The sequence below is a fragment of the Hesperophylax consimilis genome, chromosome 7, assembly GCF_061612785.1.
Source record: "Hesperophylax consimilis isolate HC1 chromosome 7, BYU_Hcon_1.0, whole genome shotgun sequence".
Taxonomy (NCBI): domain Eukaryota; kingdom Metazoa; phylum Arthropoda; class Insecta; order Trichoptera; family Limnephilidae; genus Hesperophylax; species Hesperophylax consimilis.
In genome coordinates this window covers 1044424-1059932 of record NC_142842.1, presented here as the reverse complement: position 1 = coordinate 1059932, position 15509 = coordinate 1044424, and the positions used below count along the sequence as shown (strand labels likewise).

The following is a 15509-nucleotide window of genomic DNA, read 5'->3' as shown; positions in this document are numbered from 1 at the left end:
GCGATAGCGGATTTACCTTGAGGAATAGAGATTTCGAGGCATTCGGTTAATAAAATTAATTACTGAAATTGCCCCGTCTTGTACTTATTTCGGGCAATAATGAATATTACTAATTTTATGTATCATAGCCATTAGAAAATGCAATTTTTAACATGTAAACAGATTTAAAATTTTTAGAAATCATTTTAAAATGGTGCTTAAACGCAGACTACACGCTACAAAACATTATCCAGAATATTCCACGAAAGGAACATTAGTGACATCTTTTGGTATTCGATAGAAGCATTAATCAAGTTAGCGATTAAATACATTAGCTGATTGTGGGAAGTTAAAAATATATTTTTTTTAATTCATAAAAATCATCTACTTACATTTACTCAAATTTGAGTAGCTATCGCTCGAATGGTTATAATAAGTAAATAACATTTTATCTCCTCCAGAAAACTTATGAAGTAAATAGTAAGGTGACCGCCTAACTGCCTCATTTATAGATTACTTTAACACAATGTTTAACATTTATGATTATGAAGTAATAATTCATGAGCGCATTTCTATGTTCAGTAATGACTTATTACGCAGCAAGACATGACAGTGATATTCAGACGTGTGAACACATTCAGCGATGACAAAACCTTGAAATAGCTGAGAGTCAGAAGGCGGTGATTAAAATTTGGATGCATATATAAAATACAAGTTTTAGCCACATAAAGTATTTAGGAACTCAAAAGGTTGGTTGATACATCATGACGGGGCATCATGATTCATCATCATGGTGTAACATCATGAAGCAAAATCATGACAGATCATCATTATGGTGTATCATTGTGATACATCATCATGGTGTAGCATCATGATACATTGTCATGGCGCATCATCGTCATGGTGTAACATCATAATACATCATCAGGATACATTGTCATGGCGCATAATCGTCATGGTATGACATCATGATACATCATCATAGTGCATCATCTTGGTACACGGTCATGATGCTTACCCTCCGATACGGCTTGCAAAGCTCCTCGGCCAGAAGGTGGTGTATGCGGGCGTCCGTCATGTCCTTCTTGGTGGGGTTGTACTCCAGTTCCTGCATGTCAATGTTCCAGGTGGAGGTGTCCAGCTGGCTGAAGCTAGGGCTGGAACATTAAAATCAAATACAATTAATTCACTTTGTTTGTGTCATGTCAATGACCAAGTTCTTGATTATAACATCCTGTGCCAGTGGGACTGCGACATCTTCAATTTGGGTTTGTGTGGCTGAAAAAAGTGGGGAAGGACAGAGTTGAGAATTTCCTGGATTTCCTGAAATAGTTCATAGTTATCAATATGTACCATGTATTTTTTGAAAATGTGGTGTATGGTGAACATAAGGGTGATGAGGATTTTACACCTGTGTAAATGAAGTAATGAGACTGATGGCGTAGCGTTACATGTTGCAACACTGGTGCCTTCCTGTTTGGGCTGGGGGAGGGGGAGAAGCAGGCTAACATCTGATTCGCCTTCAGTGCGAGTTTGAACTTGCTAGAGTCACTTGGTGGTCCATAGAGATTGTTTCCGTGAATCGGTTTTTTCTAGTGTGTTCATTGTGCAACAGAAACTTTTAAAAACTTCAACGTGACTATGAAGACAGTATTTTGTCAATGAACAGTTGTGAGAGTCAAATTCAACTATCTATATGTGTGAGTTGTAGAACCGGCAGTAAAATAGTTTTCAACTCCCATTTCGTCAACATAGCCATTGAGTTGGAGAGAATGAAGAGTGGCAGGGAAATGTTTCTTCCCCTATGCATCGAGTTGACCCACAGTACGATATAATGTTTTAGTAAATAATAACAATCGTTCGGCAGTTTCAGATTGTCTTCGTCATCTTCAGAAAGGATAGAGCATTACTCTGCAGGCGTAACATACAACCTGTAATGCTTAGGTTGAATGTTTAGTCCACAGAGCACGGGGCCAGAGGCAGATCTTGTATTAATAATATCATACAGAGTACATACATATTATGTAAGACAGACCTTCCATTCAAGTTGCCCGTATAGTTCCTGAAGATGGCGGACATGGACTCTGTCCCTGATATGTTGCCGATGGTGGAGGCGTTGCGCTGCATGTACTCGATGGCGTCCTTCATGGCCAGTTTGGAGTAGGTCTCCAGGATCTTGGGCTCGGCGCCCTGGTAGTTGCGCAGCAGGAAGGGCCGGATGAACTTATTGTCGAAGCGCTTGAAGCGGTCGCGGATGTGGTAGTTGCCGTGCTTGCCGATTATATCTTCGATGCCGGCCATCATGTGGTCCATGAACTACAACATATTAACACAAACCATGATATCGTCGACTGACAAAAAAACTATAAGCATAGGTAGATACTTTATCATTTGCTTGGATTTTTTTTTTTAAGTTTTTATTCTAGATAAAAGAAAATTACATTTTCACTTAAATTTTGGACTCACCACATTTTACGAAAATCAGCTTTCATGAAAGTCAAGAAAATGTAACACCGGCGGGTTAAGGTAGGGGTTGAAGGAAAGGATTTATTATTGCAGGTCTTGATGAGGCCCGGATTATATGAAGGAGGAAAACAAAAGATATTTTTTTAAATTACATATATATTTTAGGAACTGGAAAAAGCAAATGAAAAATATAACAACATGAAATAAATCAATTTAGAGCCAAAGATTGTATCAGAATCTACAAACAAATAATTTTATTATTTTTATGAAACGGCCGATATTCAAAGTGGACAAAGTACAGACACGGCTATCTTTAATAATACAGGCAGCTAACACAGGTCTCTAACTGTCGGTGCATTTTCTACAGCACGGCCTGTATTAATGGCGTAGAATGTATTTGAGTACACCGATAGTGTAGAAAGTTCCAAAAAGGGTTTGGTATTTTACCTTTAGTAAGTAGTTAGTAGGTTAGTTGTAACCAAAGTTGTAACGAACCCTCTCGTGTATCCTCTCGTTCATGGTGGGTTTCCTTTTCTCTGCTCGTTTGACATTGAGTATCTTGACCAGCGGCTTGATGGTAATGCCCTGGATGAAGACGGTGAAGTAGATAACGGCGATGGTGGTCGTCACGAACATGGGCTGCGAGGGGACGATCTTGGGGTCGATCAGCAGCACCAATGCGAAAGCCACTGCGCCTCGGAGACCTGTAACAAGCACGCATTAGTCTATATTCTCTATTTAAGCGTGCTGACTGTCGCAAACACTTTTGAGGAGATGAAGGAGTGAACATGTTGTAGGAGGGAGGAAACACAGAGGTCGGAAAATCGTTCCACAGCTGAGCTGTTGAGCTCAAGGACGAGTTATAGAACTACCCGTTCTCATGTGACAAATAATGTCAACCGTGTACAAATGTTGGGCGTGCGTTTGACTTGTTTCCCGATTAGTGCCGAAGGGATCAATGGGGCTAGTTCTTTGGAGCACCTGACGCCAGCTGTGCTCTAAAGATTGAAATCCGTTTTTTTTAAATAGGGGAATTCATCAAATAGGCCGCCCGGTTCTGCACAGAGTCAAAGGTTTTTTCAATTATTTTGGGGCTCCAGACCCGAAATCCTTGTCAAGTTCAAGAGTGGGGCGCACTTCTGATTGATTGAGGGTCAGCAGTTGTGTACTATTAAATAATTTGCCGGCCCTATAAGTACAGTAAATCCAGCTTTTGAGATGCTAATTTGACTCTGGCTTCGTTGGAGCTTCGAGAACAATGAGATGAGATGGGACTTGGACATTATGAACCCATTAGCCACTAGGCGATCATTATTAGGATAAACTTTCGCATTGCACATTAACATTAATTAAATTAGATACCTTAGTAACTTAGATACGCTCTATACGCTGTGCACATAATATTATGTTTTAGAGCTTACATATGTAAGCGCGTTATTTATTGCATAGGTACTAAGATGCAATTTTATTGCCCGAGTAATAAAATGCAAGGAGATTTTATTATTCGATTGGAGAAAATACCTTTCAATAATGTTTGAATGGTATTATTTTTATCGCCTTTAATCCTTGGAGTGTCAGGGAATCCATAGCGGATTTGCTAGGAATTCGACTTTATGATATTTTTATCGACTTTAATCCTTGGAGTGTCAGGGAATCCATAGCGGATTTGCTAGGAATTCGACTTTATGATATTTTTATCGACTTTAATCCTTGGAGTGTCAGGGAATCCATAGCGGATTTGCTAGGAATTCGACTTTATGATATTTTTATCGACTTTAATCCTTGGAGTGTCAGGGAATCCATAGCGGATTTGCTAGGAATTCGACTTTATGATATTTTTATCGACTTTAATCCTTGGAGTGTCAGGGAATCCATAGCGGATTTGCTAGGAATTCGACTTTATGATATTTTTATCGACTTTAATCCTTGGAGTGTCAGGGAATCCATAGCGGATTTGCTAGGAATTCGACTTTATGATATTTTTATCGACTTTAATCCTTGGAGTGTCAGGGAATCCATAGCGGATTTGCTAGGAATTCGACTTTATGATATTTTTATCGACTTTAATCCTTGGAGTGTCAGGGAATCCATAGCGGATTTGCTAGGAATTCGACTTTATGATATTTTTATCGACTTTAATCCTTGGAGTGTCAGGGAATCCATAGCGGATTTGCTAGGAATTCGACTTTATGATATTTTTATCGACTTTAATCCTTGGAGTGTCAGGGAATCCATAGCGGATTTGCTAGGAATTCGACTTTATGATATTTTTATCGACTTTAATCCTTGGAGTGTCAGGGAATCCATAGCGGATTTGCTAGGAATTCGACTTTATGATATTTTTATCGACTTTAATCCTTGGAGTGTCAGGGAATCCATAGCGGATTTGCTAGGAATTCGACTTTATGATATTTTTATCGACTTTAATCCTTGGAGTGTCAGGGAATCCATAGCGGATTTGCTAGGAATTCGACTTTATGGCAAAACAATAATGCATCTTAATATTATTTTAGCTTTTCGTTTCGTTACTTTCAAATACTGATTTTTATTTTTATACTGCTCGGTGAAAACGATAATTGCTAATTTAATAAGAATCTCTTCAAATTATTGGTAATCTGGTTTAAAACGAGATTGTAGGCCTTTAACGAATGAATTAATAGGTTTCCTTATACACAACATTTAGAAAAATACGAATATATTATCAGATTGTCGGAAAACGTGTTGATAAAATATTGAGCAGTATTGAATTGTATAAGTAGGTATTACAAGATAATTATTATGCAGAAAAAACTAGTGTTAAGTGTGAGACAGCGAATAATTTACAATATCCTAATATTTATAATTAAGCTAAAAAATAAGATGTCCGAAATATATGTTTAAGAATGAAAATTTCAATTTCGAAATACATGATGGCTAACGAGAAACTGTGGCGATTTTAGACTTCCAAAAACAAGTTTGTCGGGAACCCAAAATAATCTCTATTTTGAAGGACTTAAGATTTTTAATGAATTACCGACAGATGTTAAAGAAGCTAAAAGCCTACCTGATTTACGTGGGTTATGCCTAATTAGTATAAAGAATAAGTTTTACATGTATTGTAAAGTGTCCTTAATGTCGTAGAAATAAGTTGTTAAAAGGTTTATACTAGATATAAAAATGTTATTTTTTATAACTAAATAAAAATAAATTTCGCGTTTCGAACATTTTTTTATTTCGAATTTTAGTTAGATATATAATTTTTTTAATAACATTCGAGATTTTTTCTCGGAATTTAGGTCATTTAGGCCATCCTTGGGAAACTACGTATGATAATATATACGATTTTCATAAATATATAATCACATTATCTGGTAAGACAAGAAGGTAAAATTTACAAAAACATAAATTTAAAAAAAAAAAGTTATAACGAAATAGTGTTAGCCTCTGATTCTGAACTCCCTTTAAACCGCATATATCCGCACCAACACTGAACCAACACTGCACACCGATCTGCACTCCTTTCTAAGAAGGCCATATTGAAAGAATATAATGAAAAAAATTGAAGCCTATAAATTATAAACTAAACTTATACTTTACAGATTACATCATATCCACTAAATTCCATAACTTCAACTCCCTTCAAACACGATTTAACATTCTAAATAATGGCCTGGACTCGCCTGAGCTTCTCAATCTTATATAAAGTCATAGACCGTCAACATCAACCCGAAAAATAATATTTTCATTTGCTCACAACATGCAGAACCAACGGTAGAAAAATAATATTTTCATTTTCTCACAACATGCAGAACCAACGATAGAAAAAAACATCCACAATTTCTCGTAAATGTGCACAAGTATTACACGAAATGTAGAGATTATTTATTAGCAATAACCTTCAGAAATATCAAACGTGTACAATCATTAATTAATGCATGAGAATATAATGTATCCGGAGCATCTCATATCCTCATCCTTATCCTATATTCCTCTTCATCTTCCCTTTACTTACCTTCCTTTTAAATACCTTATTATAGTATTTTATTTATATTATTATACTATTTACCTTACATATAGAAAGAAAGGGCCTTAGATTAAATTTACTTGAACAATTAGAAATCAATAAAAGAACCAATGACCCTAATATGACATTAATTAATAAATTAAGGAAAATTATTTATTCCACGCTTGTAAGTATTTTTTATATTTTTTTTATAGTGAATACCTCACAAGAGTCCCAACTGCTCCCGTCTGGAGCCAGTGAGACTATGGCATCCCCAATTGGGGGATGTTGTGAGGCTGAAGGTAAGTGGGGAAGGGAAAGAGGAAGGTGGGGAAGTACCTGGCTATTCAGATCTAGTCACTAAACACGGCTAAAGCCATTTGGAGCAACGTTTCAATTCTGAATGGTGGTCTTACACCAGGGCGATACTGGTAGTATCTTCCACTCTGGAACGTGCCGCAAATATACTATATATTATTTTAATTAATTAATTGTGAAATAACACAAATTAATCAAATAAAATTTATTTGCGCACGCCGGGTTCGAACCCGCGACCTTCGGAATGGCAGTCCAATGCGTTACCACTGGACTATGCCGGCCGTCACAAAACCTAAACAATATAACACATTGAAATAAATTAATAGCTGCTACATCATTATTAAACAATTAAGATAGCCAAAATAAAATTTTACGTACCGACTAGAAATACGAGGCAAAGTGCTACATTTTTCTGTGACAATTTTAAAACCAACTATGAAGCTCATACACCTTTTGGCAATAAATTTGGGAATATTGTAGACATGCTTAAAGATCCCGTATTAGTTATAAAACGAAATCTTTTTAATCATTTTACTGAGATGTATGAATTCACAACTCCGTAGTGAATACACTTTTGTTTTTATATTTATATGTTCCTTAATACATTATTTAGATTTCCGTAATCCACACTATTAATTTGAATTTACCTTAATTTAATAAAAAATAATTATTTATTGTAAATTATGTAACACAACTGTATTACTTGTTAACTACTTTTGTAAAAGCCCATTAGGGCGTAAATAAATAAATAAGTAAACATTAATGTGGGGTAAACAGACTTCAAAATACCCCCGCAGAATATGAAATTTATTGTCACAATTATTTTATCAGTAAATAGGGTTAACCGGTAATAAATCATTATAAATTGGTAGGGGCTAAAATAGAATCATATAAATAAACGTCTAAGCGTGGCTAAAACCACATTTTGAAAATGGCCTTGAAAGCCGAAACAGCTGTAACAATAACAAAAACCAAAAAATACTTGCAGAACTTACGCCTCTCTCTCTTTCAAATAATTAATGGCCGCTCTTGAAAGGAACAACGTAGACACCAACGTAGACACCAACGTAGGCACCTACGTAATCCTTGAAAGGATTACGTAGGTGCCTAAGTTTATGGCATACAGCCTTAATATTATGCGATGAATTAATAAGGACTCCTTATAATGGAAACTGTTCACGTGTTCGCCATCAGTGTGTATTATTAAGCAATTTATGGAATGTAAGGTGTATGGTATGGAGTATGGAGGGTGTTAGAGGACAAAGTGGTAGTAGATTTTACGAAAATTAACTCACGGAAAGCAGAAGATTTACTGGAGAAAATTGTGTTTATATTATTTCAATCACTTCTTTACAAACATCGCCTCATCCCTCGTAGATGATAATCCCAGTCTTAGCATTCACTCGAATCAAATTCCTCCCGGCCTTTCAGATTCTAATGTCACTACATATGAACTATCTACATTCAAAGAAATAACAGAACTTGAAATCTCAAAACAAATTGACAACCTTAAAAAAAAGTCTGCAAATGGCCCAGATAACATTAGCAATACCACAATTAAATCAATTAAAAAGCATATAATCATTCCAATACATCATATTTTCAACAACTGCATCAGACATAGCATTTACCCCAATGATTTCAAACTCTCTCACATCATTCCAATACATAAATCCGGATCTCAATTCAAAACAGACAACTACAGACCAATAACTTTAACTTCTCAATTATCCAAAATCTTCGAAAAGTGTTTGAAACGACAAATTATGAACTTTCTAGAATCTAATGCAATCCTCTCAGCTAATCAATACGGCTTTAGAACCAAACTGTGCACCGATGACGCTATCTTTAGCTTAACCAAAAGCATATGCTCTAACCTTGACTCTAACACTAAAACGCTAACCATTTTCTTGGATTTAAAGAAAGCGTTTGACACAGTCAACCAAAGAATTTTATTAAAAAAAATCTCTAAAGTTGGTAAAAAACAAAAGTTTCATGTTATTAAAAAGCTATATACTGAATCGCCAACAACGCACAAAAATAGGAACAAGCTTAAGCACCTATGACTTGACAAAACATGGTATTCCTCAAGGAACTGTCTTAGGTCCACTACTCTTTCTAATCTACATCAATGACTTATGCAATATTGCAATACCAGGTAAAATTCTCTCTTTTGCCGATGATACTGCAATAACAGTACAAGGTAAAACGTGGGAAGAAACAACCAGTAAAGCCAACAAATGTATTGCAACAGTCAAAGATTGGCTTGATAGAAATCTCCTCAGTCTAAATTATAATAAAACTATCTTTATTCCCTTTTATAATTCCCAAAAGTCATCCCCTAAAAATAATCTTAATCTGAAGTTCCACAACCCTAATTGTAACTTTGCAACATGCTTAAATTGCGAAGACGTGAAATTCGGACAATATATCAAGTATTTAGGTGTAACTATAGACTGCCAACTCAAATAGACTTACCATATAGAAAAGACGGTCAATAAACTGAGATACCTAAGTTACATTTTCAAACGAATGAGCAACTTTGTCAATATAAGAACCATGAAACTTGTTTATGACGCGTTAGTGCTTAAATCTATTTCCTATGGAATAATTGCCTGGGGAGGAACTTACAATAACCACGTAAAACCCTTAGAAATCGCTCATAAATCCATCATCAAAATAATGTACCAAAGGACCAAGACATATCCCACCAACCAGTTATTTCAAGAAACAGAAATCATGGAACTAAGACGGATCTATTGTATTCAATGTCTCAAATTTATATTTATACGTCCTATCAATTTCACCAAAAACACAAATCGCTCGAGCCAGAGACATACCACATGCGTGTTCACAGTCCCTCACTGCAAAACTAGGCTGGGCCAAAGGCACATAAACTATATTGCCCCAAAATTGTTTAATTCTTTACGCAATTCCATCAACATGTGTCAAAACCTGAACTTATATAAGAAAAATGTTAAAAGTTGGATAAGAAATAATTTCGAAGCGAGTAACTTTTTTCTATAATTTAAGTCATCTGTTTCTAAATAACTAAAATACCACATGTCTTTCTTTAAATTAGTGTGTGTGTGTGTGTGTGTGTGTTGTGTGTGTGTATATATTTGTAAATTACAAAAAAATAGAAACTTCTGTAAAAAAAACCCATCACATTGATCTCTATAGATACTTTTTACAAGTATAAAAAAATATATTTTAAACACCACTGTTTTATCCTTACACTATAATACCCACGCTCAAGCTTCGCCTTTGTGGGATTTTTTTGTTACTCTTTCATTCTATATTACTATGTATGTACCTGAATTGTATATGTATCAAAAATTTTGTTAATAAAAAAAAAATATGCTACTCAAAAACAAGGAGGCAATAGACGTGGCCTCGACCTTACTAATACCCAATAAATTATATGTTTTTTAGCTATAAAATATTTTTATGGCAATTAAAAATTTGCCGAGCTATAACGATTATTATTGGTCCTCAAAAATTTTGCTAAGAACTAAGGGATGGGTACATACATTATCTTCAATAATGTCACGTGATAGATTCAGCAAAAAAATACTTGCCACGTAGGACTCTGTCTAACAGATGTTTAATTTTTATTCCATAAAAAGTAATGTATGCTGTTTGAAGTCATTTTAATATACAATAATAGTATATACTAGTAGTTCCGCCGTGGAATCACTCATTATCTAGAGATAATAAATATACATAATAAATCCAATAATGCTTGTGACCTAGTAGTTCCGCCGTGGAACCACTCATTATCTCTACATAATAAATCCAATAATGCTTGTGACCTAGTAGTTCTGCCGTGGAACCACTCATTATCTCTACATACTAAATCCAATAATGCTTCTGACCTAGTAGTTCCGCCGTGGAATCACTCATTATCTAGAGATAATAAATATACATAATACATAATAAATCCAATAATGCTTGTGACCTAGTAGTTCCGCCGTGAAACCACTCATTATCTCTACATACTAAATCCAATAATGCTTCTGACCTAGTAGTTCCGCCGTAGAATCACTCATTATCTAGAGATAATAAATATAAATAATACATAATAAATCCAATAATGCTTGTGACCTAGTAGTTCCACCGTGGAACCGCTCATTATCTCTACACAATAAATTCAATAATGCTTGTGACTTAGTAGTTCTGCCGTGGAACCACTCATTATCTCTACATACTAAATCCAATAATGCTTGTGACCTAGTAGTTCCGCCGTGGAACCACTCATTATCTCTACATAATATATCCAATAATGCTTGTGACCTAGTAGTTCTGCCGTGGAACCACTTATTATCTCTACATAATAAATCCAATCATGCTTGTGACCTAGTAGTTCTGCCGTGGAACCACTCATTATCTCTACATACTAAATCCAATAATGCTTCTGACCTAGTAGTTCCGCCGTGGAATCACTCATTATCTAGAGATAATAAATATACATAATACATAATAAATCCAATAATGCTTGTGACCTAGTAGTTCCGCCGTGAAACCACTCATTATCTCTACATAATAAATCCAATATTCTTGTGACCTAGTAGTTCCGCCGTGGAATCACTCATTATATCTACAAATAAATCCATAGGTATTGTGTTCATTGCACCCCTGTTCTGTTAAGTTCATTTTAAATTACTACTTTTACCTGAAAAAAAAAATATCTTCCTTACACAAAGGGTAGAACATTTAAAAAAATGTAATTTTGGAGAGCTTATTCAAAAAATTGAAGTTATCGTGAAACTTTTATATTTTGTAAAACTGAACAGAAATCATAACATATTTTGATCACATGATTTGAAAATAGTTTGGCGATTAACCGAGAAATATCAAAACGCACTTCTGTTAATTAATGTTGTTGTATCGGGCATTGGGTTGTTGGGTTCTGCGGAACCCACTCGGGAACCATTTGTCTAAACCAGTCATTCCCAAAGTTTTCTAAATCGAATCCCAGGGGTCGATTTCGACCTGCAGGGTCCATAGGGGAAAAATATGGTGCGTATCCAGGGAAATTCTTAAATGTTGACTAATAGGACTAATAATAAGACTAATCTCAAATCGAGGGAAATTTCGTCCTGAACCCAATATTAGGAAACCAGGGTCTACCCAAAACAGCAAAAAACAGGAACGTGGTCTACGAAAAAAAAGTTTGAGGACCTCTGGTCTAATCTTTTATAACCGACACAAAAAAGTCGAACGAAAAACACCGTTAATTTCTTATGGACGCGAATAATTCTCTGCAAACATGGAGGGTCGCAAATACAGATATGAAAAAAATATTTATGGCAAACGTGATTAAATAAAAATGATGTATACAAAAGTTAATAATTAAGAATTTCTACTTATATATGTATAACATACTTCCCTTAAACAAATGTTTTTAAGATCTTAAAAAATATTTATTATTTTTAGAGATTTGTTATTCTCGCCTATCATATCGCCATTTTAAATAATCTTCAGTAAGTTGAAAAACACTGATCTAAAGTTGTATTCTAGTTAAAGATAGGTAGATAGTTGGTACATAACCTAGTAACCAATAAGGCGAAGGAAAATGCGTAGGAAATCTCGGACCCCCCGGGAGAATCCATTTTATACATCAACAGGAAATAGGTTTACGCTGTTGTTTATGATTGCTTTCAGATAAGTGTAGACTGTAGAAATACGAGGCAGAAGACAAGAGAAGATTTTATTATAAGTTCCTTTGAGCTTTAAATGCATGTTCATCCATTGTCGAAGGCAGACGAGAAGAGCGAATACTTTTAAATATTGGTTTAAAAACTTTTTGAAAATATTTCTCTGGAAATCGGCGAAAATATCTTACGTTATTATTTTTATCGCGTCAGATTTCTCGGGGAAACTTCTCGAGAAAACGTCAATTTCCACGCGAAATGCGAAAATAATAAAGGTTTGTTGGAAAGGGAGAATGAATAATGAGCGACCTGGCACCAGATAGGATACATTTTGAAAATAATGAACAGATCTAGAAATTGTGGTACAATTAATAACGACGTGTGGATTTCAAACAATATCGATTTACGGCCTTCCACTTTATTTCGCCTGTTAATGCGGTGGATTTCAAACGAATATCCATTTACGGCCTTCCACTTTATTTTGCCTGTTATTGCGGTGGATTTCAAACGAATATCCATTTATGGACTTCCACTTTATTTCGCCTGTTAATGCGGTGGATTTCAAACGAATATCCATTTACGGCCTTCCACTTTATTTTGCCTGTTATTGCGGTAGATTTCAAACGAATATCCATTTATGGACTTCCACTTTATTTCGCCTGTTAAGGCGGTGGATTTCAAATGAATATCCATTTACGTCCTTCCACTTTATTTTGCCTGTTATTGCGGTGGATTTCAAACGAATATCCATTTATGGACTTCCACTTTATTTCGCCTGTTAATGCGGCGGATTTCAAACGAATATCCATTTACGGCCTTCCACTTTATTTTGCCTGTTATTGCGGTGGATTTCAAACGAATATCCATTTATGGACTTCCACTTTATTTCGCCTGTTAATGCGGTGGATTTCAAACGAATATCCATTTACGGCCTTCCACTTTATTTTGCCTGTTATTGCGGTGGATTTCAAACGAATATCCATTTATGGACTTCCACTTTATTTCGCCTGTTAATGCGGCGGATTTCAAACGAATATCCATTTACGGCCTTCCACTTTATTTTGCCTGTTATTGCGGTGGATTTCAAACGAATATCCATTTATGGACTTCCACTTTATTTCGCCTGTTAAGGCGGCGGATTTCAAACGAATATCCATTTACGGCCTTCCACTTTATTTTGCCTGTTATTGCGGTGGATTTCAAACGAATATCCATTTATGGACTTCCACTTTATTTCGCCTGTTAATGCGGTGGATTTCAAACGAACATCAATTTACGGCCTTCCACTTTATTTTGCCTGTTATTGCGGTGGATTTCAAACGAATATCCATTTATGGACTTCCACTTTATTTCGCCTGTTAAGGCGGCGGATTTCAAACGAATATCCATTTACGGCCTTCCACTTTATTTTGCCTGTTATTGCGGTGGATTTCAAACGAATATCCATTTATGGACTTCCACTTTATTTCGCCTGTTAATGCGGTGGATTTCAAACGAACATCAATTTACGGCCTTCCACTTTATTTTGCCTGTTATTGCGGTGGATTTCAAACGAATATCCATTTATGGACTTCCACTTTATTTCGCCTGTTAAGGCGGCGGATTTCAAACGAATATCCATTTACGGCCTTCCACTTTATTTTGCCTGTTATTGCGGTGGATTTCAAACGAATATCCATTTATGGACTTCCACTTTATTTTGCCTGTTATTGCGGTGGATTTCAAACGAATATCCATTTATGGACTTCCACTTTATTTCGCCTGTTAAGGCGGCGGATTTCAAACGAATATCCATTTACGGCCTTCCACTTTATTTTGCCTGTTATTGCGGTGGATTTCAAACGAATATCCATTTATGGACTTCCACTTTATTTCGCCTGTTAATGCGGCGGATTTCAAACGAATATCCATTTACGGCCTTCCACTTTATTTTGCCTGTTATTGCGGTGGATTTCAAATGAATATCCATTTATGGACTTCTACTTTATTTTGCCTGTTATTGCAGTGGATTTTAAATGAATATCCATTTATGGAGTCCACTTTATTTTGCCTGTTATTGCGGTGGATTTCAAAGGAATATCCATTTACGGCCTTCCACTTTATTTTGCCTGTCATTTTGGTGGATTTCCAACGAATGTCCAAAATAAATTTAATTGAAATAGATTTAAAATATTGACGTTAGTTTAGCAGAGTTACATAGCCAATTTTTTTGGCGATTTGCACCGCAAATATTCAAAGGTTTGTAGTATTATTGAACCGTTGATTTTGCAATATTTTTACCTGATTTTGGCAACTAGTGAGGAAGCCGTTAAAAAATTTAAACACTAAGCAGAATACACACAGCATCTATAACCAAGAGCAAACAATTCTAAGTAAAATCACACCATTAATTGGTAGGCACAAAATATTATTTGGATTTTTATGTTTGTTTTTAAAAGTTGTAAAAACTGGAAGTTTTGTGTACAGTAGAATCTCGCGTCCAAAAAAGTATGTTTCTAATTTTCTCTTTTTTAATAAATCAAAATTTCCTTCCAGATCCAGACATTTGTAAGAAGGTACTTATATACCCACATACTTAAATTATAAACCATGTATATATATTTTACGTTACATTGTTAAAAATTCAATAAAGTATCTGTCAAACAATTTGTTCAAAGAAACATCACCATATCAATGACAATTCATTTTAAAACTTTTTTCAGGCAGCTTGATACCATAACATTGAAAAAATGCGAACAAGAACAAGAAAGTCCAAGTAAACGCGAAGATTTCAAATTAAAAAATAACCTTTACAGAACCATTAAAACGGCCATCATCTTGAAACGGAGGCGAAACAAATTTACAGACAAACGAAATGCAAAATTGTAGAGTTAAAACAGGACTTAACTATGCTCAGTCAACATTTATAAAATATTGAAAAATACTTTATAAGTTTATTAAAAAAACAACAGAGAATTTGGATTATTCTTCTATTAAATAAATGGTAAATATTCACAGGCGCGCCTCATTCTTAATACGCAGAAATTATAAAAAAATGAATTTTAACCAATATTCAGTGAAAAATGAAAATATTTATAATTCGTCGTAACTATTCACTTAGCGGATAT

General features: G+C 35.1%; 1 protein-coding gene across 8 annotated transcripts in view; it reads right to left on the bottom strand.

Moving 5' to 3' along the window:
- Positions 1–15509, bottom strand: part of Nhe2 (Na[+]/H[+] hydrogen exchanger 2) — a 234685-nt gene that overhangs the window by 27209 nt on the left and 191967 nt on the right. For 5 of the 8 annotated variants that reach the window (XM_089633085.1, XM_089633089.1, XM_089633087.1 and 2 more), the window contains exons 5-7: positions 2941–3149; positions 1997–2295; positions 998–1136 (exon numbers count right to left, since the gene is read on the bottom strand). In XM_089633085.1, the coding sequence (XP_089489211.1) occupies positions 998–1136; positions 1997–2295; positions 2941–3149 (647 nt within the window). The remainder of the gene's footprint in view (positions 1–997; positions 1137–1996; positions 2296–2940; positions 3150–15509) is intronic. The other 3 variants (XM_089633092.1, XM_089633086.1, XM_089633090.1) reach the window with 1 other exon arrangement.